The sequence below is a fragment of the Trachymyrmex cornetzi genome, unplaced genomic scaffold (assembly GCF_001594075.2).
Source record: "Trachymyrmex cornetzi isolate Tcor2-1 unplaced genomic scaffold, Tcor1.1 scaffold88, whole genome shotgun sequence".
Classification (NCBI taxonomy): Eukaryota; Metazoa; Arthropoda; class Insecta; order Hymenoptera; family Formicidae; genus Trachymyrmex; species Trachymyrmex cornetzi.
The window spans coordinates 980,718-1,007,430 of record NW_017300223.1 but is presented as its reverse complement, the minus strand read 5'-3'; the positions used below and the strand labels follow the sequence as shown (position 1 = coordinate 1,007,430).

Here is a 26,713-nt window from a genome sequence, read left to right as displayed (position 1 = left end):
TTATTGATTGTAGTTGTTTTTATTTATTGGTGCTGTATTTATAATAAAAATATACAAATAAAATATCAAATAATACATAAATAAAGATATTTTGATGTTTACAAAAGTTTTTTTCCTCTAAAATAACATTTTGTTTATTTTTTTTCTTTTATGTTAATTAATGGCTTTTTAAGTTCATAGTTTATATAAATTATGTGCACTGAAAAGCTTTATTGGTATACCATAATGGTTATTGATACTAAAAGCTAATTTCAGATAATTTAGAAATTCATTTGTTGCAAAACTTCAGTCAAAAATTTAATGTGTAAAACTATATTATTTGGAAAAAAAATAGTAAAGAATAATGTAAACAGAATATTTGAGCAATTCTTCTTCAATAATAAAAGAAAATAATACAAGAAATTAATTTTATTAAATTATGACAGAACATCAAATGTATTTTTTATTAATCTTGGCAACAGCTTGGATTTTGCACGAGATGGCTAGAATAATGAAAGACATTGATTAAGATATGTTAAAAATAATAAAAATTAGAAAAATGAAATAAAATATAGAGGAAAACATCATTTTTGATTGCTTAAAATAATGTGTATTAAATATTAGAAGTTTCATAACCGAAAAAAGACAGAAAGATTGTATTTGTGAGTACATATTAAAATCATGGAAAATAATTTATTAAAAAACAATTATTACACACACACATATCTATAATTCGATGAAATAATATAGAAATGTATGTATAATAAATTGCAAACTATATTAATATTTTTTAACACAATAATTATTAAATTTTCTTTTGAATTTTCTTATTAGAAGGATTCCTTTCTAAAACAGAATCCAAATTGATCGCATTTGTACCGAAGAATCCTAGAGAGTTGTGGCGGTCCGCAAAAAAACACTGTAATTTTTCCTTTCTTCTTATCCTGAAGCTGTTTGAATATCTTGTCCCAATTGGGACGACCCGCATTCGTTCTGGTTTTTAATCCTGTAATGAGATCTCGCTTTTCCTAATCAACGAGAAGTAACAAAAAAATTAATTAGCCAAAATTTTTTGTCATTTGTGTAAATTCTCTAGCACAAATTAAAAAACTAATCTCACAATCAAAAATATTTACAATTAAGACTAAAAATATTTAAATAATTATATATAATTATAAAGATATTTCTGACTTTTTCGTGCAGAAGATCCAACGCTAATTGCAAGCCAACTGCCTTCATGTCGCTCTTTTGTAATGCGCTTGTAATGTACATATGCATCTCCAGAAAGCGTTCCATGGTGATACCTAACTCAGCTTGTTCTATCTCAAGTTGAGATAGTAAGTTTACAAACCACTCAAACGAACGTTGATTGCGGTTAATCCAAAAGAAGTCTACCTATAAAATATTTTTTTTTTATTTAAATCAATAATTTATTTCAAACTCTATTCCAAGATTAATAAAATCAGAGAGAGAGAGAGAGAGAGAGAGAGAGAGAGAGAGAAGAAAAATCTATTTACCTTTCGTAAATTCATTACAGTAGGTGGAATTTCACTAGCCCAAGAGAACGAACATTTTGGACAGGTATGTCTCGCTTTCCAATATCGATGCATAATCGATTGCAATATAGAAGCAAAAGGTGTAACTCCGATTCCTGTGGCGATCAAAACAGCGTGCTGCGCTCGAAAAATGTGACTTGACGGTGCTCCATAAGGACCGTCTAAAAAGATCTAGATTGACGACACGTTATTTACTCGAAATAAATTAATAATAATTAATTGAAGAAATCTTGAGAACAAAATCGTAGCTCATAACAAAAACTGTTTATAAATAGGATTTACCTCCAGTGGTTTTCCTACAGGATAATTTATAGGTTGAGAAGAATTATCAGATTTCATATCTAAACTATCTGAACTATCTACAACTTCACTAAACCCTTGTCTCAATTTTCCTTCTTCCGCCGCAATTTGCATTGTAATCGGTGTAATAGGTGTCCTTTCATTTCCTTCTGCATTTGTATTTGACGCTACAAATATACGCATGATAAATAAATACAATATGGAGAGAACTTGTATTTTTTAATAAAAACATTTTTTATATCATAAATATACATCATTTAACTTAAACGATTTTTCATAGTTATAATTATTATCTATATTATTATTATATTATGTTATTTTGCAAAAAGATTGTTTTTTCTACATTTCCAAATAAATATTACATTTTTCAATAACTTACCAACACTTGACAACACGTCAATCTCATAATCGCCCGTTTCAAAGCTGGGTGTTTTGAATGCGATAATAGTTGGTTTTGTCCGCATGTATCGGAAACTTTGAGCCAACGATTTGTTCTGTGGACTTAAGTAAGCTAAGCCCAATGACTTGAATCGTGCGCATTTCATCTGACACTCGTCGAAATTCCTTTCCGATTCAGATCTCATATAATCTCGAAGTCTACGATACCAAAATATATAAGAATATCATTATATGTATATGAAATATTTTATTACAAATTTTATAATTGTTATAATTATAACAATAAAATTTGAAGACTTAATCATGAGATAAAACACGTAAAGAAAAAAAGTTAGTGACAAGATTAACTTTTTGAGAGCAAATACGTCCAATATTAGTTTACTTACGCTCTGAGTCGCTCTTTCTTCTTACTTTTAATCTGCATATCGGGCATCGAGTATGATTTTTCAAGTGGTATTTTAGTACCAAGAAAAAATTGATGTAGTCTCTTGTCTCTTCTTACAGATAAATTCAGATTATCTGTCCATTCCTTATTTGACTCTGGTGTATCTGTTAAATAAATCCATATACAATATTTAATATTAACTTAGGAAATATAGGATAATTACTATGCAAATGTGTTATAAATAATAACGTGACTCTTCAATAGTCTGTTTTTTGTTTCTGCATTAAACTGCAGTAGAACTCTTTTTCTCGCTTTCGACAAATATTAAACATATACCTATCTCACTTTAAGTTCCAAAAATATACACTAGTTCAGCCACAGAAAACAGACCTTATACGAATTTGGATTTATTATATTCTTTTGATTTTTACGCGCTTGTGTGTTTGTGTGCTATATATTATTTTTAAAATAAATCTCACGTTCTGTAGTTTTTAAATATGTAGACTTAGTCTTAATCGATGCATGCGAAGGTGACATGGTATTCGATAAGTCAGATACGAACGAAGGATTGTCCAGTAGGTTGTGAGCCTGAGATTCCGTTGAGGCTTTCTGTGTCGTAATAAGTGGTGTTTTTTTGCCACTGATAAAACTACACAATAAAAGATATTTAAAAAACTAATACATAATATAGCATAACGATGTTACAATTCCATTGTTAGAAATCATTACTTTAAATTTTATGCACAAAATTACAAAATTATTTTCTGGACTTTGCGTAAATCTTTAATCACAGCGGACTTACGATTTTTGGGGGGGAACACAAGCAGCGTCACAGTTCTCAGCAGGCAGTATGTCAGCACAGTGAAGTTTTATTTGTTCTTTTTCAAAGTACGAGTACAAACTGTTGGTCCATTGACCAACCGCACGAATATGTAGCCACATATAATCTGTATAAAAATAATATATTAATTTTGAAAGATATACATACATATATAAATGTAATCGCAATAATAAAAGATAACATCAATCAAAATGCAAGAATTTCTAGCTTACCTTCTTGTTCGGGAGCACTGCTAATAGTAAAAGGATGCCATTCATATTTTGCTATCACCGGGATTTTAACGAATACATAATCGCCAGGATGAAAGTGAAAATTGGATGGTCTCTTAATAACCAGATGAGTCACCTTCGAAGGTAAAAGGAGACCGGAACTTATGTATGTTTTTCCACGCTGAGAACGTAACCATCCGAGTCGATGAATCTTTTCCATTAAGTATATGACACCCGGGCCGACAAACCACTTCCAAAAGTTAGGGCCATGGAAGATCATCAGAATCCAGAATGGTATGTATAGTAGATGAGACCAATAAAATATCTTGTAACAAAGAATTATTTTAATAAAAAAGAGGTTGAAGCTATTACTTTCAGACATCTTGGATCATAAAAATTATAATTCTGAATTTAAAAGTAAACAGAGGTAATAATGTAAAAAATTCGTACCTCAAAGCAACCTCCACGCCGTACGAACGACATAGAACAAACAATCATAATGACGAGTATAATAAACAAAACTACCCCAGTTGGATATGCACTGCCTACAACCAGACCGAAATATCCAGGTCGACTGGTTAACAACCATTCAAACATGGTGTAGTTTCCGCTATTCATTTTCTCATCTTTTACTATTACCGTACCTACAAATATATTATTAGATATCAATTATTATAATTTTAATTTAATTAAATATAAAATAAGAGTATTATATGAATTAAATTAAAATAATAAGAATTTAATGTAATCTTTATTAGAGTTTTAACAAAAGATTTTCACTATTTTTTTAAAATTATGGTGACATTAAGTATAAAATAATAATTAAATAAAGTATTAAATATACCGCAGTAAATGAGATGCATTAGAGTATGTACAATGCTGAAGATTCCAATCAATATCCCTGTCATTTTATGAAGGTATATATGATGATCTAGAGGCACTAATGAATTGAAGCTATGCGTTCTTAAAAACGTGATGCACTGGCGCAGCATTAAAATCAGGATAAACGTGCAATCAAAGTTCAGACATTGCCCTAAAATATATAATTTTGAAATAAAAATTTTATTCTTATATTTTTGTTGTTAAACATTAATTTAATAGGAATTTAATCTGAGTCTTAGTAATTAACACAACTTGATTCCAAATTACCTATTAAAAAACTTTATTTTAAAATAAAATTATTACATGTTTACGTAACAGATATTTACACGATAGTTTAGAAAAGATTGAGTATATCGTATTATCATACTTTCCTTACCACAGGCACGCGCAAACATTATGTAGGCATTGTGATTTCGATACTTGTAGAGACGAGAGACGAAGAGAGTCACGTTGATAACCATGAACATCGAAATAAAGGCAATAAAGACGTAATTATTCTTCATGTATGGCTTTGTGAGTTGATATGGACGAAGAGACAAAAACGTATCCAAAATAGATTTTTTCTTTAATTTTGGTTGCGGTGGTACCAACCATCGATCTATGCTGCAATTATTATATTTTTATACCTTAAGTTTAGTACTTGCTTTAAGAAAATTGATAGAATTTAATAATTCAAAATTAACATATAATAATTAAAAGAGCATTAAATATCTATAGTAAATATTAATTAGAAAAAAATTTGCCTTTTTAATTATAGCTTCATAAATTTTAAAATTTTGTACTATTTTATATAATTTTTTGTCTAACCTGATCGAGAGATTTTCTAGCAGACCCTCATGCTTCTCTAACTGTTTTTTTAGACCTTCAAAGGTGATCGCACCTCTATTGCCTTGATCAGCATCCTCAAAAAGTGCAATTGTCAGATCTTCGATTTGCTCGTCGCTGAACTTCATTCCATTTTCTTCCATACAAGCTCTCATAACATGTTCTAGTTCGCGAAGTTGTATTAATCCATCACCTTTTATTTGAAAAATATCAATGTGAAGCAATGAAGATAATTTGTATCCAGACACAAAAATTCCAAAACATTTGAAAAACATCTATTAATTTTTCACAAATACACAGATCTTTAGTATTTTTTAAAATATATGTACTTTTGGCAATTTGTACTTAAATCTTTCTTGTGATATAATTTATTATCATTTATTATTTTATTTTTTAAATTTGAAGAAAATATAAGCTTTTTTCATAAATACTTTATGTGAGTGATTAAGCGCAAATATTACCATCGATATCATAAACTTTGAAGAGAAACCTAATTTTATCGTTCGTAGATTTTCCAGCAAATTGATGCATGGCGTCTAGAAATTCTTGAAGCGATATCGTACCAGAGTTATCTTTGTCGAATATTTGAAAGACTCTCTCAGTAAAGAAAGGCTAAAAATAATAAGATAAATATCATATCCCCCAAAATTACGTTTTTAACGTCATCAAAATAATGATAGCTTATTTGTTGAGATCCGATTTATTCCTCAATGAATAAAATTGATATATCTGTCTTTAAAAAATATATTGCAGTACAAAATTTAATACACAAATTTTGTCTGTATAACCGAAACGTAGAACAAAATAAAAATAATATCGAAAAGAAATAAAATAACGATTTTTATATCAGAAAAATGAGAAATTAGAATTTCGTGTTTGAAAGATGAAGAATACTTATGCCTCCTGCCTACGTTCTTCGAAGTGACGATTGTTTTGAATTCTTCACGGCATATTTCTCCTTCGTTTCCAACAGTTTCCTTAAATATCTTTTCCAGCCATTCAAGATTTCCTTTATCGAAGCCAGCACGTGGCCTGAATAACATAAAAATTTAGTTAGTTAATAAATAACGCTTGGAAGCTGACAAAACTAAGAAATTTAATAACAACAAATGTAATAATAATAAATCTTTACAGTTTTATAATAAACAATGTTACCTGGTGTTACTCACTCCAGATATCATATCTAAGATTTGAGTAGATGTTACATATCCTGAGTTCTCATGATCAATTAATCGGTACAATTTATCAATGATCTACGACGTGATAATTGTTAATTGTAATTTTTTTCGCTTGCTTACTCTGTAGATGTAAGAATACGGTAGCTTACCCCTTTGGTATAGAAGATCTGTCGGAAATTGGATAAATTTATTGGATTCTCGCCACATAGTACATATGCAACACTTTCAATCTGATCGACAAAATCATTTTGCTTCTCGTTTCTATTAAAGAAATAAAAACAACGTTGAATAAAACAAATATAAGTATATTTAAAGTACCATTAGAAAATTACGTTTTATGCATAGATATGGATACTCATATGATAGGAACTTATCCTTACGTCAGCCTTCCTTTGAGGAATTCGAGCCATTCATCTTGTTTCAATAACCCATCACAATCTTGATCGAATAGTATAAATAACTTCCCAAGAAGCACCTGGAAAAAAACGTTGACAAATTGGAAGTAGTAAAGTATCAATTTTCTATGCAATAAAAAAGGATAAATGTTGCAAATTCTTATAATAAAACGATTTAAAATTTCCATTAATTCAATTTTACAATATTTAAGAGAAGTTAACAGAATATACTTGCTTTTTTGAACACAAAGGTACAAATCTTAATTGCAAAAAAAAAATTGATATTACAAACTATTCGCGAGACTACATATATATATATATATTTAATATGCATATTATCTAAAATATGTTTCTTATACTCATTACATGTACGCGTAATCTGGGCCAAAGTTAATATGTGATAATGGAAGCGTGTTTATTAAAATTCTAGCCTCAGGTGCGTATGATGGCGTCAACGCACGTCAACGTTAACATCAATATGATGCATATCGATCATCATTGTCATGGATCTCGGCCGATACACACGTATATATTTCACTCTCGAGCGTTAAGAAATAGGTCAATGTCATGAGATTACATTGCGTGCTCCCTTGTCACGTACGAGATCCAGAAACGTGCTTTAACTACGTGAGATACAGTTATTGAATATGATATATACAGATAATGCCTAAATTGTTATTCATAACATATTTTAATAACGAAATATTTTTTAAAAATATTTGATGACTTACAAAATCACAACGGGACATTTTTTTTAAAAAACATTTAATTTGAATATTAATTAAAGAACAATTCAAGATATGGTTCATATTAATGTAAATAGGGATGGAAGATAAATTATTATAAAAATAGAAAGATAATTTAGAGACAAAATTTATCATTAAAAGTAAAAAAGTATGTTTAAAATTAATAAACCCTGATAGCAAGTCGCTTTGTCGGTCATTTTGACATCAAAACGACGTCACTTGCTACCAGGAAAATTTATTATGTTTGTACGTTGATGATTTATTAAGATATTATATTGTGATTAATCGAATAAATTAATAAGATAAATTGAATGAAATATTGTCCAAATAAGAATTTCAATTGATATAACTTTTGGAATCATACAGACAAACAAATGTTTACATTGCAATAATGCTATGATTAATTCGTGTGTTTGGTTTTTATAACATAAGCTACGCAAGCAAAAAGTATCTGATGTTTTTAATCAATAATTCTTAATTTATATCTCTTATTACAAAAATAAGAAAAAAAAGTAATAATGAAAACAGCAAATATATACAGATTTGATGTAACAGTATAATTACATTTTTTAAAACATCACTATTTACAACGACTTATTCTTAGGCTCGTGGCCCTTTTTCTTTCATTTTTTTATAATTACATTTATAATACAATAAGTAAAGATGTTTGATTGAAAGATTTATATTATTATTCAACACTAGAAACTTATATTAAAACCATTAATTGCGTACAACAAAATATATATTATTCATTTCTTAGTTAAATTAATTAATTTATTTTAACTAAATTAACTTTAATTTAATATAAATTGAGCCTTATGAATTTATAATTGTTATTTCTAATGCGATTAGATTTTAATAAAAACCTTTATGTTTTAATATTGTAAATCGATATTTAATGTTGTTTAATTGATCAAGGAAAAGCTATATTAAAATTCTTGTAGATATAATAGTCCTTATACATATATGCCATATAGATAGCAAATTCGAGTAATTATATTGATAAAGTTATTTATTCCGTACTCCTCCATATAAACTTTTGTGTTAATATGCTAGTATACAGTAGCTGATATTATAGTATTATAACGCACTTTTACTTTTAAGTATTTTAAAATATTTTTAAAGTATATTTTAGCGTTTAATTATATACATATTTTTCATTCTTTTTAAACTTGATATTTATATTGTATTATATTACACGAATATAAGTACATTTGAATGTGTTATTCGTTATTAAATATGTGTACGTATTAACATATGAGCCCCTTAGTTGACAAGTGGCATAAGTCCAAAATTAAGAAAAATGCGTTTATCGTAGAAATAGAAAGTATTAAGAATGGTTGTTTTATTTATCAATTTAATTTACTTTTATTTTATTTTTATATCCATAAAATATAAAAATTAATTTTACATCATAAATAAAGTGACTACAAAAAAAGCTGGAATAGTGACTTAAGTCCAGCTTTTTTTACGGTCACATTATTTATGATGTAAAATTGATTTTTATTTTTTATGAACATAAAAACAAAATAAAAGTAAATTAAATTAATAGATAAAACAAACATTCTTGATATTTTCTACTTCTATAACAAACTCATTTTTCCTAATTTTGGACTTATGCCACTTATCAATTAAGGGGCTCATATATACATTAGCATATATTCTGTAATATTTTGTTTTTTATAATGTATATATAATTTTGTAACTATATACTGTGTTTTTTATACAAAATTAATATTTATAATTTATTTGAGAAGATAAGTTGTGAAAAAGGTCACATTATGCACCATTCTTGTTTAGATTCATTATACAATATCACCACATTTTATATAAATAATATCCTATGTAATAAATATTTTATGACTTTAAGTCTAGATTCGATAAAACAATATTTTGACAAATGCAATCATTAAATTTTAAATTTAAATTGATTATTAACAAAGTTATTGTATAAAATGTGAATGGGAGCCACCTTCTCCTCTAATGACAATCGATAATGCTTCGGCTATTTACGTTGACAGTTAAAGGGTTAATGAATAGTTAGTAAACGAGAAGTCGGCCCCGGTCGATGTTGTGTTCTGCTCTACGATTAGTCTCCGCAATCGATCGATCTCAAGCGACCGGGAGTCGCTTGAGGCATCAAGGCCTCACACCCGGGGCGATCGGCCACCTTGATCGAAAATCATGGGCCCTCGATAGAACCCCTTGTTTGCTTCGATCATATCGTCACTGCCGCCTCGGGTCTCTTTTTCCTACTCGGATTCTCGAGAGTGGGACTCATTTGCCCGTCAATTGCGATCTTCTACAAAGGAGACGATTGTTCGATAAATGGGTACATATAGTTCAAGATTACAAATTCAGTCAAAAGCATTTCATCACCGATAAGGAAATCTTGTCGTAAGCCTCTCCTTATTCGGCAAAGTACCTTCTCATAATTGGAAGAGAGATGTCGTGTATGAATGGACTTATAATCCTCTTATTCTGAAGTAAAATGCTTACATTTCGTGTAGAGAGATAATCTTTGTGAGAAAGCAATATTACCTCATTGTTCATTCCATTGTTATGATAATTGCAAATTAAAGTATTAAATGAGTTGATCTTAAATAAAATTGAAACTTTATGTCTTAATGTAAACGTAAGTATGTATCACACTTGTTAAAAAACATTTTGCAATCGATATATAATGACAGCGCTTTCTGTCGGAGTGTGAAATGATTGACTGGGCGAACGATTTTAATCTCATAGTGCTTATATATGTGCAAATGCGTGTTTTACTCTTTTTTTTCCATATTTGTTATGAGTGACTGTTTAAGAGAAACGTCCAAGAATACAAAACATATTCAAGAATATAAATACAAAAACTATATCTTTATATCTCGATAAGATATGTATTTTTAATACTATAAAAAAGAACGTTACACAAAAATGCAGCAGAATTACGTTTATTTTATAAACATGTATAAAATATTTTATAACAATCTAATAATGTGATAAAATGAACCGAAACGAGCGAGATAAAAATATTTTATTTTATTTTTTAAGAAGAAAAAATTATTATTGGAAATGTTTAGAGTATATTTAATTGTAATAAAAGTTTGTGTGTGTATGTGTGTTAAATAAATAAAGTTTAAAATGTAAAAAATACATTGCTCACAGTAATGCATATTATTTCTAAAAATTAAGAAAAATATATTCTTATTTTTAAGCAAACATATTTTTATGTTTTGGAATATGCAGAACATAAAAAAATTACTCTATGATTATACGTATTTGATGGTAATTATCTCTTGAATCTGTTTTGTATTATTCAGAAAAACATTCGAATTTAATTTTATAGTGAAAGTTGAAATGATATAAACTTATTTATTTTCCTATTATAATTAATATTTATTAAAAATCTACAAAATTCATGTCATACTTGCTTATGATTTGACTTCATAATTATAACTATTTTGTTAAATAAATATTATTTTGCTATCTAAATATACAAATAAATCACGGTAAAAAAGGATAATTGAAAAAACGTGTAAATGGTTTTTAAAAGAACCATAATTGCTCGACAAGCCAATATTCGCAGATGATGTAACGTCGACATTTCATGTTTAGTGCCACGCGAACCTTCTTTTTCTTCACAAAAGAAAGTAAGGCGGCAAGCCAATAATTACAATAATTGCAATTCTTCATGGCCGCTTTAAGAAAGTGCTGGATTACGATCACGATTTTCCATCTCGTTACATATGTGCTAATTTACTAAAAAATTTAGTAGATTAGAAATTTTAGAGTTATATATGGTTTTCGAAAGTCGAAGTTTATATTTATGATATGATAAGTATCTTTGTGACAAAACAAAATAAAATATTTTATTGATTTTTTTTACTTGTAGCTTTATAGAAATTTTTTAAATCCACGTAGGGAATAATCTAGATATGTATATTATTGGACGTGACAGGGTTAAATCGCTTAATCTTTCTTTTTTATATTGTCTCTTTATATTCTCAGCTTTCTGATTTTATGATTTTTGCATTTAATTGCTTTCCCATGAGAGATACGACACTTTTTACTGAATTTCATGATTCCCTTCCAAAAGATGACGTCTTACTTATATGAACTTTATATAAAATGTATATCAAGCTGTTTCGAAACGTTTAAAAAAACCGTCATAAAATTAATTCGTGTCATAAAACTCTGGATATACTTCTTGTATTTCATGAATAAAAGCGACAATCTTGTTTTATTAAAGAAAGTCATGACAATTTTATTCGATACTTTTATGTATTTTAAACGAGTTTATAATGCCATTTTACTTATACTTACAAAACTTATTTTTATTTACGGAAACTCAGAATTTTTATAAATGTTTTTTATAAATACAAATTCATATTTTTAAAGAAATTCTCTTACTGTCAAAACTATCTATTTTTAATGTCTAACGAAAAATTGAACATAAGATATAAACAAATATATAATTTAATATATTTATATTAAAGTTGCAATATACATAATTTAATCAGATTATTTTATTATTCAGTATTTATTAATGTATCTACTTTCATTTAGTTTCTGTTATACTACCTGATCATGGAAGAGTCTTCTAAAGGCCTCTTTGCTATAACGCCCGGATCTTTCTTCCTGCAATATCTCCTTGCATTCCTTCAGGATCCCCGTCCTCCTTTTCTCTAACAGACATTCTTCCTCCATGCAAATAATAGTCTCTTCCATATTAGTGAATATTCTTCGCGACTATGAGGGTGTCACTGAAGAAACGAGATCACAGCCACTTTGGCAATTCATCACGAGATCAACAAGATTCCTGGCATTTCTTGTCATAAATTCGTTCTTGTTTGGGATACGAATGATTCAACAAGTCAGTTTCGTAGTACTTGAATGGAAGGTTATATTTATAAATTTTCGTTGTGTTATTTCGAAATGAATATCTAATCTACACTTATTATTAAATTATAATTAGTATTTTAAAGCGCTAATTTTTTTCTCGTTTGCAATTCAAAGAAAAACTCAGCTTTTTTTCGAAAAATCAATTGTTGTAACGTAACTTCTTCTAATTATATAATAAAAATAATTTCGATAAGAAAATATAATTAGTTATTATATTTAAAAAATATCGCATTTCTTATATTTCTTATAAATAGGTATAATATTTATTGTTATAATATGAATTTTGACTCCTCTTAATGCATTTGTCTTAAGGCTCAATATAAATAAAACAAATTTTTAGTATGTTAGAAATTTATCTCAAATAAACGTAAAAATTGTAGGCAAGAATATTTTTTTTTATTTATATGACAATTTCTACTTTATTTATCTTTCTTTTACAAATAAAATTTGAGAGCACTGATAATATAAGTATAAAAGTAATATATAAATAGGCATCGGTTCTTTACCTTTTGCGACTATAAAATTACTGCAGTTGTATTTTCGTAAAATTTGTTTGTCGAAAGAAACTATTATAATCAAATATCAAATAAAAAAAGAAAAAAAATTAGCAACTTTCTCCCTTGTCACGTTTTTTATGCGCAAACAAGTATTCGATGACAGCTCGTAATTAATTCGCGTGTAAACAGTTCTATCTCTCGGTACTTAAGAATGAAAACCCGGTTCAACGAATATACGAAAATTCACTTTATCGCCGCGTATCAATAAGCGAGATCACCATGTTAACGCGACTCAACGTTACTGAGAGAAGTATTGAATGAAAATCATCCTCGGGGCATCAACGGCGTTCACGCGGATGTCGCCGGCTGGCTGGAAATGTTGATACCAATAAACGCTCGTATTGGATTACAGGACGACACAGTGAGGGAAAGAGAAAGAAGGACAGAGAGAGGAATGGAGACAGAGATCGGTTTTGCTGGTAATTCAGGTTGTGTGGGGATAGAAGAGACGGACAACCTTTCACTTTTTGACAAGCTCTGGGTTCCTTCTCCTCCCCTGTTGTGGCTCTCCTCGTCTTTTTACTTCTTATATAAAAATAGATATGTTAAGATCCGAAAATTACTTGTAAATAATTTGCAATTACCACAATGCCGCAATCAGATGATAAATGAATCCATTAATTTCAAAAATATTTGCTGTAATCTATCATAAAAAAAACCTTTGCGTCAATATTCTTCTACGTAGAAGGTATCTGTTATATAAATTGCGTTTTATTAATAGATAGTGATCGTCACTACAAATATTGAATAATGACATACGTTGACTTTTGACAATGTCTTTTTTTTTCATAAATATAATATTTTACAATGTATAATAATAACATTTTTTGTTTAAAAAAGAAAATAAAATTTACTTTATTAATGTATGTGTCAAAGTTGAATTATGGAGTTGTTCTATAATATGTCTATAGCTTTAGGAAATACCAACTTTTTGTAATAATTTTGTTCGTTTGAAATGTAGTGAAATAGTTACGAAATCAATTTGATGCATGCAATACCGTTGAAGTTTTACAAATTTTTATTACAATAAGTCTGTATTTCAATCTCGAAATTTTATGCGTACGTAAAAATATTTAGAAATTTTCATTAATAATAATAATTTTTTAAATGCCGATGCTATCTTCACGGATTAAACGTAGAAACTGCTTGTTAGATTTGCGCTTAATTAAATTATTAATTGTGTTGTACTCTAAACGACAATACACACGTAATACTAAATACTATGTGCTCATTTTCGTTAGAATTATCGCAACTTCAACCACATTCGATCCATAAAGGTTGCTCGGAGATGCGCTTGCGCTTCCCGGAGAGCACCTGCGCTTTGGAAGTCGTGCACGAGCCCAGTCTTCGACGCGTTTTGTTTGCTTCCTAGTCTCTCGGACAGAATCAACAACGAGCTATGAAAGTGTCCTGAAAACGGATATTTGATTTGGAGATGAGCCTCCCATCTTTGAAGCCAGTTAGACATACGTTAGTTTCTGGAAGAAGAACTCCATGAAAGCCTGAATTTAATCCTGGACAAGGTTTGGTCAAAGTAATTTTATATATTGACAGAGTAATAATGTTTTAAGGTGTTAAAAAATCTTTGTTTCATAGTTTCGAATACAATAAATTTTCCTCATTATTGAAATCACTATTGAAATAGCATGAAAATATTGCTATACAAATATGAATTTGAAATTAAAATCGAATAGTATTTTAATAAAGATTGTTTTAAATTTAAAAAAAATTGTTATTAATATTTATTGTAAAAAGTTTTCTCTCTCTAAATTTATAATGAATAAAAATTAATAATAAAATATTTGGGAACTTGAATAGTCTGAAAATTATTGCAAACTATATTGTAAGCTGAAACACACACACACACACACACACACACACACACACACACACACTATAATAAAAATTTATTTTTTTTGCACGTGTTTATAGATGATATTCGACGTAATTCAACTGACGAATATATTATTATTCCTCCTTTGGAGCTCCGGTATAAGATGTTACAATGTTCCTTGCACATTCAACTCAATGTGCATGTGTTGGGTTCAAGATGACGATGACGATTTTACGAAGATGGATATTAGCTGTATGGGAGTTCCATTCGCACGATTTCCTGGTATGCTAAGAATTTAATGTTATTGATCAGAAGTACTTTTTAATTATAAAGATTATCTTTGATTATTTTATTAGAATAACGGTAAGCATTGTGTTTTTATACGGATTTATCATTATTTACATTATATTATTTTATATAAAAAAATCTATATAAAAATATTTCTTTCACGGTTACAGCAACGATGCAATTACATGTATATGTACATAGCAAAAATTTCGAAATATAATTAAACAAGTTGAACAAAATTTATATACTAAAACGTTTTAGACGTATCGGTGAGTTATGTGGCACAACTAGATATCGCTGGATCCGGTATACAAGTATTGGACAATGATGCACTTGCGAGTTCTGCAGGTGTCGAGGCTTTGGGACTAATGAGCAATCGTTTATCCAGCATAGGTGATAAGTCTCTGCTGTAAGTTTATTTTTTTTCCTCATGCATAATAAAAGTATCTTGTACGTATAAATTGACGGTGAACTAATTGCGTGTTTTTGCACGAATTAACTTATGTTTCAAATCTTTTAATAATATACATATAAACTTACACATATCCAAATTTAATTTATTCATGCAATTATCTTGAACCAAACTTTGAAGAACGATGATTGAGCAATTATATCTTTAATATCTTTTTTGTAAGAGGTATTACGGACAGTCTACGTTCTCTGGATCTAAGCTACAATTCCCTTGAGGATGTGCCTTTCAAGGTTTTTCGCGATCTAAGGAAATTAAATTGGCTTAACATGCACAGGTATGTGACAAACTTAAATTTTTTAGTTTATTAAAAAATCAAATAATTTCTCTGATTTAAAAAAAATAAAGTGTTTTAATTATAAAATTTATTAATTATTAGCAATCATTTAACATCGTTGGATGGCGACTGGGGCCGCACCAAAGAGACTCTAACGAACGCATTTTTTGGTGATAACTCGATCACCGAAGTGCCTAGAATCTTTTCGAATTTCGCCAACCTGGTATGGTTAAATTTAGACAGCAATAATATCGAGGAACTCTTTAAAGATTGTTTACCATCAAACATGCACACTTTGAGTATCAATAATAACCTTTTGAAAGAATTCCCACAATCCTTGGGAGGTCTTAAAGAACTAACTTGGCTGTATATGAGAGGAAATGATCTCAGATATCTAGAACTGCCAGATTTTCGTAGTTCTAATCTGGAGCTCATAGATGTTAGCGAGAATTCCATTGAATGGATGAAGACGCCCAATCTAAGCAATCACACTGTAAAAGTTAGAGATTTTAATCTAGCTGGAAATAAATTGGTCTCATTACCACGCAGAATGTTTGATCGTCTTGAAACCAGAAGAATTCATCTATCATCAAACAGCATCAGAAATGTTGACAAGGAAGCATTTCGCGGTCTGGAAGATAGTCTCGAATATTTAAATTTAGAAAATAACAACTTGCCGGCTGTACCAAGCGCTGTTAGCCAGTTGAAAATATTATCGTATCTCTATTTAGCTAATAACGAGATTAGAAATATTTCCGGCGAGGCCTTTCAAGAATTCGCAGAGCATTTAAAGGCTCTCTCTCTTGCAACTAACAGTCTAGATGCAGTACCTGTAGCTGCTTTGTCCAGGTAATTTTAATGTTATTATATATGAGATAAGTTATTTGCTTTCAAATTCTAATAATGTTGAGAACAGATTTTTTTAATAATAATTTTCAAGTTACATTAAAATTGTTTAAATTACAAATTTATGTTTTCATAACATGCCTCTTCGACATTTATAAATTCCAGAAATAAAAAGATGTAAAAAATGTGATCATTTTTATAAAAGCTTTAGTAAACTCTTCATAAAAATATTTTAATTTAATTTGATAAAATTAATTTATTTTTAATCCAAGTTATAAAATGAAAAGACAAAAGTATAAAATATGAATAAAAAATTAATCCATTTTTATTAAAAAATCTATTTATATATACCTATATATTAAAAAGCAAAAGCACGTAACTACCTATATTTTTATATTATAATCGCGCGCGCGCGCGTGTATGTGTGTGTAGAGTTTTGTATTATATAAATAAACCGTAAAGGTCAAAATAAATCACATAGCATGGAAAATTCGAGTTAATAATATAAAATTATAACAGAAAGAAAGTTTGATGCAACATATCTGACGATCAATTTTCGAAATAGATGCCAGAGGCTATTGCACTTGAATCTCGGTTACAACAAGATCTCCCACGTCGAGCCGGGTGATTTCGAATGGGCCGAGGACCTTGAGATCTTATTGCTCAGGAACAATATCCTGACGAAACTCAAAGCTGAGACTTTCAAAGGAGCCGGTACGTCGCCTATAATTTTGGTTGTGAAAGTATATTGTCGGAAATAATCGCTATGTGTCGCGGAGAATTAATGATACAAATAACATTGGCAGATATTATAGTTATATATGAATTTGTCTTTAATAGAACTTTCTCTTAGGTAAACTGAAAGAGCTCAGCCTGTCCTTCAATCACTTGACGGAACTCGATGATGACTGTTTTGTTGGTCTCGAGGAGAGTCTAGACATTCTCGAATTGAGCTTCGCCTTCGCTACAGACATTTTCCCACAGCGTGCACTTAGGCCACTCTCAAATCTCCGGTGGCTGGTTTTAGACAACAATAACTTTCAGACAATCGAGGCAACAGCCTTTTACTCCTTCCAACAATTGCGTTACATTAATATGGAATCAAACAGATTGCATTACTTGCCCGAAAGGATATTCCTCTCAAGCGTGCATCCAGAGTTAAGGGACGTCAAACTGGGATACAATTTCCTGGAGGCAATACCGGAGTCAAGTTTCCATAATTTGACCGAGCTGCTGTCTCTTGACTTGACTGGCAATCGAATAAGAATCTTAGCATCTAGCTCCATCGTAGATTGCTCAAAACTGGTGACTATATCGTTAGCTTACAACCGAATACAGAAGATGGAGAGAAATGCGTTGTATGGTTTATCCAGCTTGCGTTTCCTCCATTTGGAATTCAATAAGCTGACTGTGCTGGATTTGGGTACTATCTCAGAGATCGGTGGTCCCGATTTTGCCCTAAATGTTTCCTACAATGCGATCGCGTTCGTCGATTCGGGATCTACAATAAATAATCTTACCAGATTGGATCTTGGATTCAATAATATTAGCCATTTATCAGCGGATACGTTTTACGGAACGCCCGATTTGAAAAACTTATATCTACAAAATAATTATCTTGCCACAATCGATCCTGGTGAGAAAATACAATAGTTTTTTCTATCTTTTTAATTGTAATTTTCAAAAAATCGATTCTCACTGTTTTAATTTTCATTAACGATGCAATATATTTAAACCTGCATTCCAAATTATAGAACAAGTATTTCTTTGATTTTCAAATAACATTTTTAAGCAACTGTAATTTATATTGTTTCAGGAACATTTGCATTTCCTCATTTAGAAACTCTGGACTTAAGTAACAACAAGATAGACACATTACGCAAACAATCTTTTCACGGCTTGGAGTCCCTTCAGTGGCTGAATCTTGGTGGAAATGAAATAACGCAATTGTCAACAGAGCAATTCAGAAATCTAAAAAGTCTGAGGATTCTGATTCTCTCGAACAACAAGATTCGTTCGTTACCAAAAGATGTTTTTGAGGGTACTAGATTAGAAATCCTTGATCTCAGTCACAATAAATTCACCGTCGTGCCCTCGTCGTCGTTCTTAGAAGTCGGTTATACTCTGAGGGATCTCAATATGGCGGAGAATTTCCTGGATCACCTTGACTCGACTGCTTTCCCGACTTCTCAGCTGGTATCTCTGAATTTGGCGCAAAATCGTTTGACTATTCTTCCAGACAATTCATTCGTTTCTCTGGGAAAATTACTGAGCCTGAACGTATCTCAGAATTTTCTTCAAGCAAACTTTAAAGAGCTGTTTCATTATTTACCAGATTTGAGACATCTCTATCTGGCTAATTGCGGTCTTAGAAGCGTACCATTACTGCCACTGACAAACCTAAATAATTTGGATTTATCTTTTAACAACGTTGACGAGACTACTGACAAACAGTTTCAATATCTAGAAGGTTTGAAGATTCTTTTAATAGTTAATAACTCTTTAATATTAATGCCCGGTGTCAGATTAAGCCTCTTGAGAGAACTTGATGTTTCCGGCAATCCTATCGAGGTTAGTTAAAATTAAAGTAATTAAGAAAAGTGTTTTCTTCTATTTCAAATCTTTTCGAAGAAAATACTGAAGACGTCAATAATATGTTTAATGATTTTACAGGAATTAACGAAAGAAAGCTTCTTGGGCTATCCAAGATTAGAGAAATTAAACTTGAGAAATTTAAATCGGACTAGATCAGTGGACAAAGATTGTCTACAACCTCTGAAATATTTAAAACACCTACGAATTCAAACGTGGCCGCAGGCCGACGGATTTCACCTGCGTCATCTGCTATCCGGTTTACCGCTTCGAACAGTCGAGATTCAAGTGACGGAACATCTTCTGAAGCATCAAATACAAAACGTCTTCACAAAACAACTGAGAGAACTAACGATCACCGGAAACGATCTTGAGTTGATCTCCTCTGAAGCGTTCTCCACTATCGAAGGCGGAGACTTGATATTGAGAATCAAAGACACGCACGTTCAACGATTACAGTCGGATATTTTTCTATCGTTGACGAAGAGATTGTCACAGCTTACTTTGGATCTAAGGAACAATCATATCAATGAATTAAGTCCGTCAATAATTTACGGGAATCTTTCCTGGGAGACTGTAGGAACTAACATGGTGGCTGGTAAGAGTTTGCAATATAATATAAATACAAGTATTTTAATAAAATAATTGATAAAATTTTTATTGTAACATTTTTTCTAATAATTGAAATTCTAATCTAAGTAACAAAAGAGTCTTATCTGAGCTGAATTTTAGTGCTTAAATATTTTGAATTAATTTCCGAAGTATTATTTAAGCACTAAGATCCAACTCAGATTCGACAAGGTTTTTTCTTTGTTAAAAATTCTAAAGTTATGATAATTAATATATCTAAAGTTATTAGAGAACACGTGATAAAATGATCTTTTTTTAGGTGGACTGCAGGTATCAGGTAATCCACTCGAATGCGATTGCGAAATTGCATGGCTCAGTCTGTGGCTGCGCAGGTGGCTCAGAGAGTCCCGACAAATTCATACGGCATCGCAATCCGATGCCAGACAACTCAGGACCATAGCCGGCCGAGCTGTCTGCACAGAAACAACTCCGTCTTATTCGTCCGACAAGGTCTTGCTGACTCTGGGTACACCGCATACCGCTTGCCAAGCGTCCGCCCTCAGCTCGGGAAATTACGAACGCCTGGCGACAGCCTGGTTGGCCTTCGTCAAATTCTTCATCCTCGTCTTCATCGCCAATTAACTACGAGTTTATATTACGACATTTTCCTTTGGGCCTAGTCTTCGAAGTTCACAATGCGATCTTTTTTAATGTAAGATTTACCAATAAAAGTAGTTAAATAATTATGAGAACCGCTTCTTATTATTTCTATGATTAGTATCAAGAAATGGAAAAATTCTCTTTATAGAAAAGGAGAACGGGAGTGGAGAAAAAATAATTATAAAAATAAATGGTATTCCAAGAATTTATTTTTATTTACAAACGTAATTATCATGATTTCTTTCGTGCTTTATACAGATGGCGAGGGTAAAAATACATAAGAATGGAAAAAAATTCTTAAAAAGTAGGAATAAAGATGTAGGCAATAAGGTACTTGTGGGAAAATGCATGGAAGAAAAAATTCATAAAGAAGATAAAACTCGTTGACACGCGAAGATAATATACTTATGTTCGCAAATTGATGAACACTTTCAATAAAATTATTTTTTCTAAACTTCCTTGACGCTTTTTTTATTTTACAGTTTCACGTATCGCAAATAATTATTTCGTTACTGCTGTTCACTTTTACACAGGTGGCGCTTGTGTGTGCTGTAAGCAACCCTCGACATTCTCCGGCCAGTCACAAACATTCTCGTTAGGATTAAAGACCAAATTCACAGGACAGGGCATGTGATGCTTGCGCTCGCCCTCGCACATATAGTACATCGTGCAGTCATTTTTGTCCGCATGATAAGATATGTGATTGTCTTCTTCGTCACACAGCACTTCATTTGCTGCAAAATTTATTTTCACAATCAATTCTTCAATCATTGTTTTAACTATCTTTTAGCCATTTTTTATAAGTTTTATCAATTCTAGAAAAAATTTGGTATTTTTTTGTTTTTACACAGACAATAATTTACACAGTAAGAATGTTATTCTTTTTGTGAGATTTCTACAATATATTATAACTGCGTTCGATTTGGGCACTTATGTGTTGTAAGCTTCTATCTTTCTTCCGCGAAAATAGAGATAGAATGAGCTCACAACCCGTGAGAGCCCAAATCGAACGCAGACTGTGTAAGCGTATACATCAATTTACTTACGATCCTTAGTAGTGTATTTTCCATTTCTTGAGGTACTTTCGTAAGGACCATCATATTCCAGCTTGACCTTATAATCTTGAAGCTCCTTCTTCATTGCTTTGATCAGCGGATACTTTCCTGCTCCGCAAGATCCTCTAAAGTCATCCATGTCAACTGACCAGATCATCACGCCTCCAAAGCCTTCTTCTTTGAGCCAAGTCATCTATAAAAGAATATAATTTAAGAAATGTAAACATGAGATGCATATAATGTCTAAAGAATAATATTAAATATTTTTTCTAAAAGGTTTAGAGATATACAATTAAAAATGTATACCTTATTAATAAGACTTCTTTCATCGTCGAATCCGACCCACTGATCATCTCTATACGCAAATGGTACTTGCTGCTCACTATCCCATACTAGAGTTGTATTGTCTTCATTTAAAAAGCTGCAAACCTATTTATGGAACATTCATTTAAATTTAATTGAACAACATAAGCAATGTAAACATTATGTCAAATAATAGAAAGATTTTCTTATTTTCGAATCCTATTATCGATTAAAACAGATCTTGGTGCTTAATAATATTTTCTATATATAAATATAATTTTTGGTTGTATAAACTACGCGCTAATTCGGACTTAAGGGGATCCTAAAGCAAAGTTCGAACTCCGACAAAATCACTAGATGTCGCGCCGCACATCGACATGTCTTTTTATACTACCACAGCAATATCTCACGCACCTATGATACACGCAGTCACACGTACGTGTCAATTTTTGTATAACAAATTCGTCGCGATAAAGCGTCTAAGTCTAATTTTAAGAACTCGACGTTGTTTATTCATGTAAACTACGTGTATCGCTACGGATATCACTGCTTCGTACGTACAGGTTGCAAAGCTTTCGAATCGGTGAAAGAAAATTATACGTGTTTACGTGGTAAAACAGGAGGCTTAGAATCACCTTAAAACGCAATTATAAACTAAAGCGAAAATAACATTATAATATATTATAGGACCGTATATGTGATAACACAAACTATAGAAATCAAAGCCTTAAATGGTCTAGCTGGATCTTAACATTCATGAAAATAACATTCACGAATATTACATTATAATCGTCAATTTAATAAAAAATAAGTATAGCTAGCTAATAAGTATATATATATTAAATAAATATCGCCAAAAATTAGCTCGCTTAAGTATTATAAAAAAGTAATACCTCATAGTAAGACAGAAATCCGGATTCGTTGGTGAAGTTTCCCGCCACTCCACCACCAGATGCTGGTGCACCAATGTCGAATTTATCCTTGTCGACCAGCGTGAAGGATCTACCATACGTTGGCATTCCGATCATGAGCTTTTCCTTAGGCGCTCCTTGCTTCACCCATTCTCGTGCGCTGTAGTCCTAAAAATCAAATAGAGAAAATTTCATAATAGCTCAATAAGATCAAGACTTTAGCATGCGGACACTTTTACTTACCACTGTCAGTTTTTTCTGATAGCTAGTAGCACTTTCTAAAGGATACAATGGACTGTTGTGACCGACTTGTCTCTCCCATTGGCCATGGAAATCGTATGCCATCACATTAATGAAGTCCAGATACTTTGATATTTCAGGAACGTCATATCTAAGAAATAAAGTCAAAATCTAATAAGCTAAACATTCTCATATTTATAATAGAATAAAAAACTCTACTTTTAACTTATGCGTTACTTATTGTATTGAATTTTGTATTTATGTAATTTTTATGTTAATATTGCAACATCTGTGAAATTTACCCTGCGGCAATAGCTTCAAAACTGGCAGGCACTGCAGCTGACAAGATTAACTTCGGTTGGCCAGAGCTCTTTGCTTCGCCTTCGAAAGCCAGTCTAAGTTCCTTCAAAAGATTAACGTAGGCCGTTCGATCATCGGCTCCTCTATAAGAAAATATTTCAGATTACAAAGATATACGTTATACAAAAATATAACACGAAGTAAAATATATAAATAAAACCTCGGGTATTCCCAGTCAACATCTAATCCGTCGAATTTATATTCTCGCAAGAAATCGATAGCTTCATAGACAAATTGGTTCATCCGGAATGTGTTACTGGTAAGTTCCTTGAAGGGCGTCGAGCCGAATGCCCAACCTCCGATCGCAAGAAGAATCTACAAACATTGTAGTGGAACAGAAGAATCCGTTACTTTAATAACGCAATCAAAATTTGTTGAATTTTTAAACAAAACAATTTGATGATAAATACTTTAATGTCTGGATTCTTGTCACGAAGCGCGATCAGTCTTTTGTACATTTCGGTGTCTTTATCACTTCCTTCGGTAAGTAGATGATCCTTCAAAGTAGCAAATGCGTACACCACGTGAGTGCAGAGAGTTGGATCGATGTCTTCCGGACTGAATCGTCCCATTCCTGGCCTTTTGTACGACCAATTTGTCAGGTAACAAATAGTTTGTGCCTCTCTCTCTGTCAATTAAAAAAAAAAACTTTTATTACAATGCGATTAATCTCTGATTAAAATTCTTGGCAGATATAATCTTTTGATAATTCAAGAAAATAAATATAGAAGAATATCCCCTAATATGAGATAGCGGCGTTTCTGCTAAATTAATAAACGCTATCTATTGGTTCCACCATGAATTTATTGCTCTTGGATTGAAAACTATTTAGTAGAAAATTCATTATTAGATCATGCCTGTTAATCATTGTAAAACAAAATTTTAGAATTTGGATGTCTTCAAGTTTTATTGAGATGAGCATTTAAATCATGTTATTATTTAATAAATAAATATTTGACAATAAATTCTTCATGTAGTGATAGAGTAAGGTCGTACTAATAGAAAAACGGGATATGTTAAATTGTTTAATTACAGAAGTTAGATTTGATGATCGTAAAACCATAAGACGTGGAAATCGTAATATGAGATACTCATGCAGGATATTCCTAATATGAAATAACCCATGCTCCTATGCTATAGTAAAAATCGTTGCTAAAGTATAAATGTTATTGTACAATAATAAAAAAAGACAACCGGAATATGAACGTCGAGTGCCTATATCTGCGATGCTTGATTCCAACTATCTGAAAACGAGTTCTAGGTATAATCTATCGCATGCTCATTTTTCGCGCACGCTAGCCGTGTTTGTTTGTATTTTAGAAACATTAAATAAAGTTTTTTAATTGCACAATACTGATATACTTTGCGTTTTACTATCGATTTCTAGTTTCAAAAAAATGGAATTTAAATGAAATTTTATGTAACGTTATCTTAATAATTAAATTCCCTTCAAAACGACCTACTATTTTTTTAAATTCTCTCTATAGACTTCTAGCATTTACCCAAAATAAACTCGGTATCTCATAATAGGGGCCTTTCCTCTATATGTCCGTCATACAACGAGGAATATTTTATGTAAGATATAATAAGAGAGTATAATTTTACAATTTTATAATTATAGCAATTTGATTTGAAAAGATTACCATGGATTGGGACGTTAATTACAAGTGTGGTCTTCTGAAGCTTCTTTGATTTGTTGAGCACCTCCGAAACGGAAATCTTGTAAGGCTCCGGTTTCTTTACGATCGTTTCTGTAATGGTGGTGGCAACCGCCGTCCAGTCAACATCCTTAGCGTTGGAACCTCGCGAAATACCCCTAAGTTCCTCCCTCATCGCACCGATCAAAGGATATCGAACATTTCCACCGCAAACAGTGCCGTTGAAGTCATCCATGTCTACCGTCCATACCATCGCTCCTCCGTAGCCATTGCTCTTCAACCAGTGCATTTTATTCCTGACGGATCTTTCATCGTCGAAACCAACCCATTGATCGTTGTACACTAAATAGGGTACCTTCATCTCGTCATCCCAAACATAGGCAGCACCGTTATGCAGCATCTCGCAGATCTGACATTAGAGAATAATTTCAATTTTATCCGTGACTTTATAGATTTATTTTGATTAAAAAAGAATTTTTATGTGATTATAATAAATTTTTGATAATTCCTAATTGAGTAGTGATGTAGTAATTACAAATATTGCAATTTATATGTAAAACAAATAAAATAAAGAATCCTATTTTCAGTTGAAGCGGATTTGATGACATTCATATACAAATTTTTGCAAACATATTTTTTAATTTTATAAATTTCATATAAATTTTTTTTCTGTAAATAGAATTCTTTCTCTTACTTGATTACCATAGTATTTATTTTCACCAATTTAACTTCTACTTATAATTGTTTATATATAAAAAATTAACTAAAAGAATTTTAGTTGCGTTAATGAAGTAGGAAATAAGATAATGTTGAAATTGTTAGTTTCAATACTCGAGATAGTTTCGAATTTGTTTTCCCGGTCCTCTGCAAAAGCGGGTTTGTACAGTACCTCGTAATATGCGAGGAAACCAGACTCCTTGGTGTATTCGCCCGCCTTTCCGCCACCACTAGCTGGAGAGTGTACACGGAAGTTGGCAGAATTTGAAAGGGTGAAGGATCGGCCGTACGTAGGCATGCCTATGATTAATTTTTCTTTAGGTGCACCCAGCTTGACCCACATAGTAGCCGCATTGTCGACGCTCAATTGTTTCTGCCATTCCGAATCCAATGACGAGGAATATAACGGGGCATTGTGACCAGTTTCTCTCTCCCATTTCCCATGGAAATCGTAGGCCATGAGATTAATGAAGTCCAAATAACTAAATAAATGAAACAATACATTTTTAATCGTGTATTATGATTGAGGTATAATGATAAATGTAGATAAAGCGAGAGCGTCACACTTTCAACTTAGAATCGCGTGCCAAAAAATAAAATTGACTAACGTAAATTATTTTTCTCTAAACAATAAAAATCTAAAGAAATCCAACTTCATTTTACTATAAAATAACAATCAAATATACATATGTACATTGAGAAAAATGTCCGTTCAAAAAGTAACAAACAGATATTTCCAATTAATTTTGATCGGATTTATAAGACTATCCGATCAAATTTATCGGATT

The 26,713-nt window shown here is 31.1% G+C and overlaps 3 protein-coding genes across 5 annotated transcripts in view; 1 reads left to right on the top strand and 2 right to left on the bottom strand.

The window, feature by feature from the left end:
• Positions 1–809: 809 nt before the first annotated feature.
• Positions 810–13,144, bottom strand: Nox (NADPH oxidase). Its single transcript, XM_018520100.1, has 20 exons — positions 13,095–13,144; positions 12,268–12,574; positions 6,935–7,029; positions 6,704–6,815; positions 6,532–6,629; positions 6,288–6,408; positions 5,838–5,988; positions 5,359–5,569; positions 4,928–5,154; positions 4,514–4,702; positions 4,120–4,313; positions 3,673–3,994; positions 3,422–3,566; positions 3,099–3,268; positions 2,621–2,783; positions 2,215–2,432; positions 1,818–2,002; positions 1,497–1,706; positions 1,171–1,374; positions 810–1,007 (listed from the first exon to the last, which is right to left on the bottom strand). The coding sequence occupies exons 2-20, from the start codon at positions 12,412–12,414 to the stop codon at positions 810–812; spliced, it is 3,360 nt and encodes a 1,119-aa protein (XP_018375602.1). The 5' UTR covers positions 12,415–12,574; positions 13,095–13,144.
• Positions 13,145–14,489: 1,345 nt separating this feature from the next.
• On the top strand, positions 14,490–20,761 carry LOC108769265 (chaoptin). Its single transcript, XM_018520145.1, has 10 exons — positions 14,490–14,668; positions 15,078–15,261; positions 15,529–15,676; positions 15,903–16,013; positions 16,116–16,862; positions 17,425–17,573; positions 17,713–18,495; positions 18,676–19,430; positions 19,533–20,049; positions 20,341–20,761. Exons 2-10 carry the CDS (start codon positions 15,078–15,080, stop codon positions 20,661–20,663), a joined length of 3,717 nt encoding a protein of 1,238 aa, XP_018375647.1. The 5' UTR covers positions 14,490–14,668; the 3' UTR covers positions 20,664–20,761.
• A 428-nt stretch (positions 20,762–21,189) lies between these two features.
• Cht7 (chitinase 7) overlaps positions 21,190–26,713 on the bottom strand; it is a 32,215-nt gene continuing 26,691 nt past the window's right edge. For all 3 annotated transcript variants that reach the window (XM_018520146.1, XM_018520149.1, XM_018520148.1), the window contains 10 exons: positions 26,098–26,407; positions 25,194–25,617; positions 23,961–24,178; positions 23,711–23,865; positions 23,493–23,633; positions 23,194–23,341; positions 22,933–23,118; positions 22,043–22,165; positions 21,728–21,929; positions 21,190–21,415 (listed from right to left, as the gene is read on the bottom strand). In XM_018520146.1, coding sequence (XP_018375648.1) covers positions 21,207–21,415; positions 21,728–21,929; positions 22,043–22,165; positions 22,933–23,118; positions 23,194–23,341; positions 23,493–23,633; positions 23,711–23,865; positions 23,961–24,178; positions 25,194–25,617; positions 26,098–26,407 — 2,116 coding nt within the window. In that variant the 3' untranslated portion in view covers positions 21,190–21,206. The remainder of the gene's footprint in view (positions 21,416–21,727; positions 21,930–22,042; positions 22,166–22,932; positions 23,119–23,193; positions 23,342–23,492; positions 23,634–23,710; positions 23,866–23,960; positions 24,179–25,193; positions 25,618–26,097; positions 26,408–26,713) is intronic.

Excerpts from the sequence above, each read along its gene's own strand:
- LOC108769265 (XM_018520145.1), top strand. The coding sequence starts at position 15,078 with ATGATATTCGACGTAATTCAACTGACGAATATATTATTATTCCTCCTT. Across the intron at positions 19,431-19,532 it reads TTTCCGGCAATCCTATCGAG|GAATTAACGAAAGAAAGCTT; the intron begins GTTAGTTAAAAT and ends ATGATTTTACAG. Across the intron at positions 20,050-20,340 it reads AGGAACTAACATGGTGGCTG|GTGGACTGCAGGTATCAGGT; the intron begins GTAAGAGTTTGC and ends ATCTTTTTTTAG.
- Nox (XM_018520100.1), bottom strand. The coding sequence starts at position 12,414 with ATGGAAGAGACTATTATTTGCATGGAGGAAGAATGTCTGTTAGAGAAA. Across the intron at positions 5,989-6,287 it reads CAATCGTCACTTCGAAGAAC|CCTTTCTTTACTGAGAGAGT; the intron begins GTAGGCAGGAGG and ends TATTATTTTTAG. Across the intron at positions 3,567-3,672 it reads CAGTGCTCCCGAACAAGAAG|ATTATATGTGGCTACATATT; the intron begins GTAAGCTAGAAA and ends ATTTTTATACAG.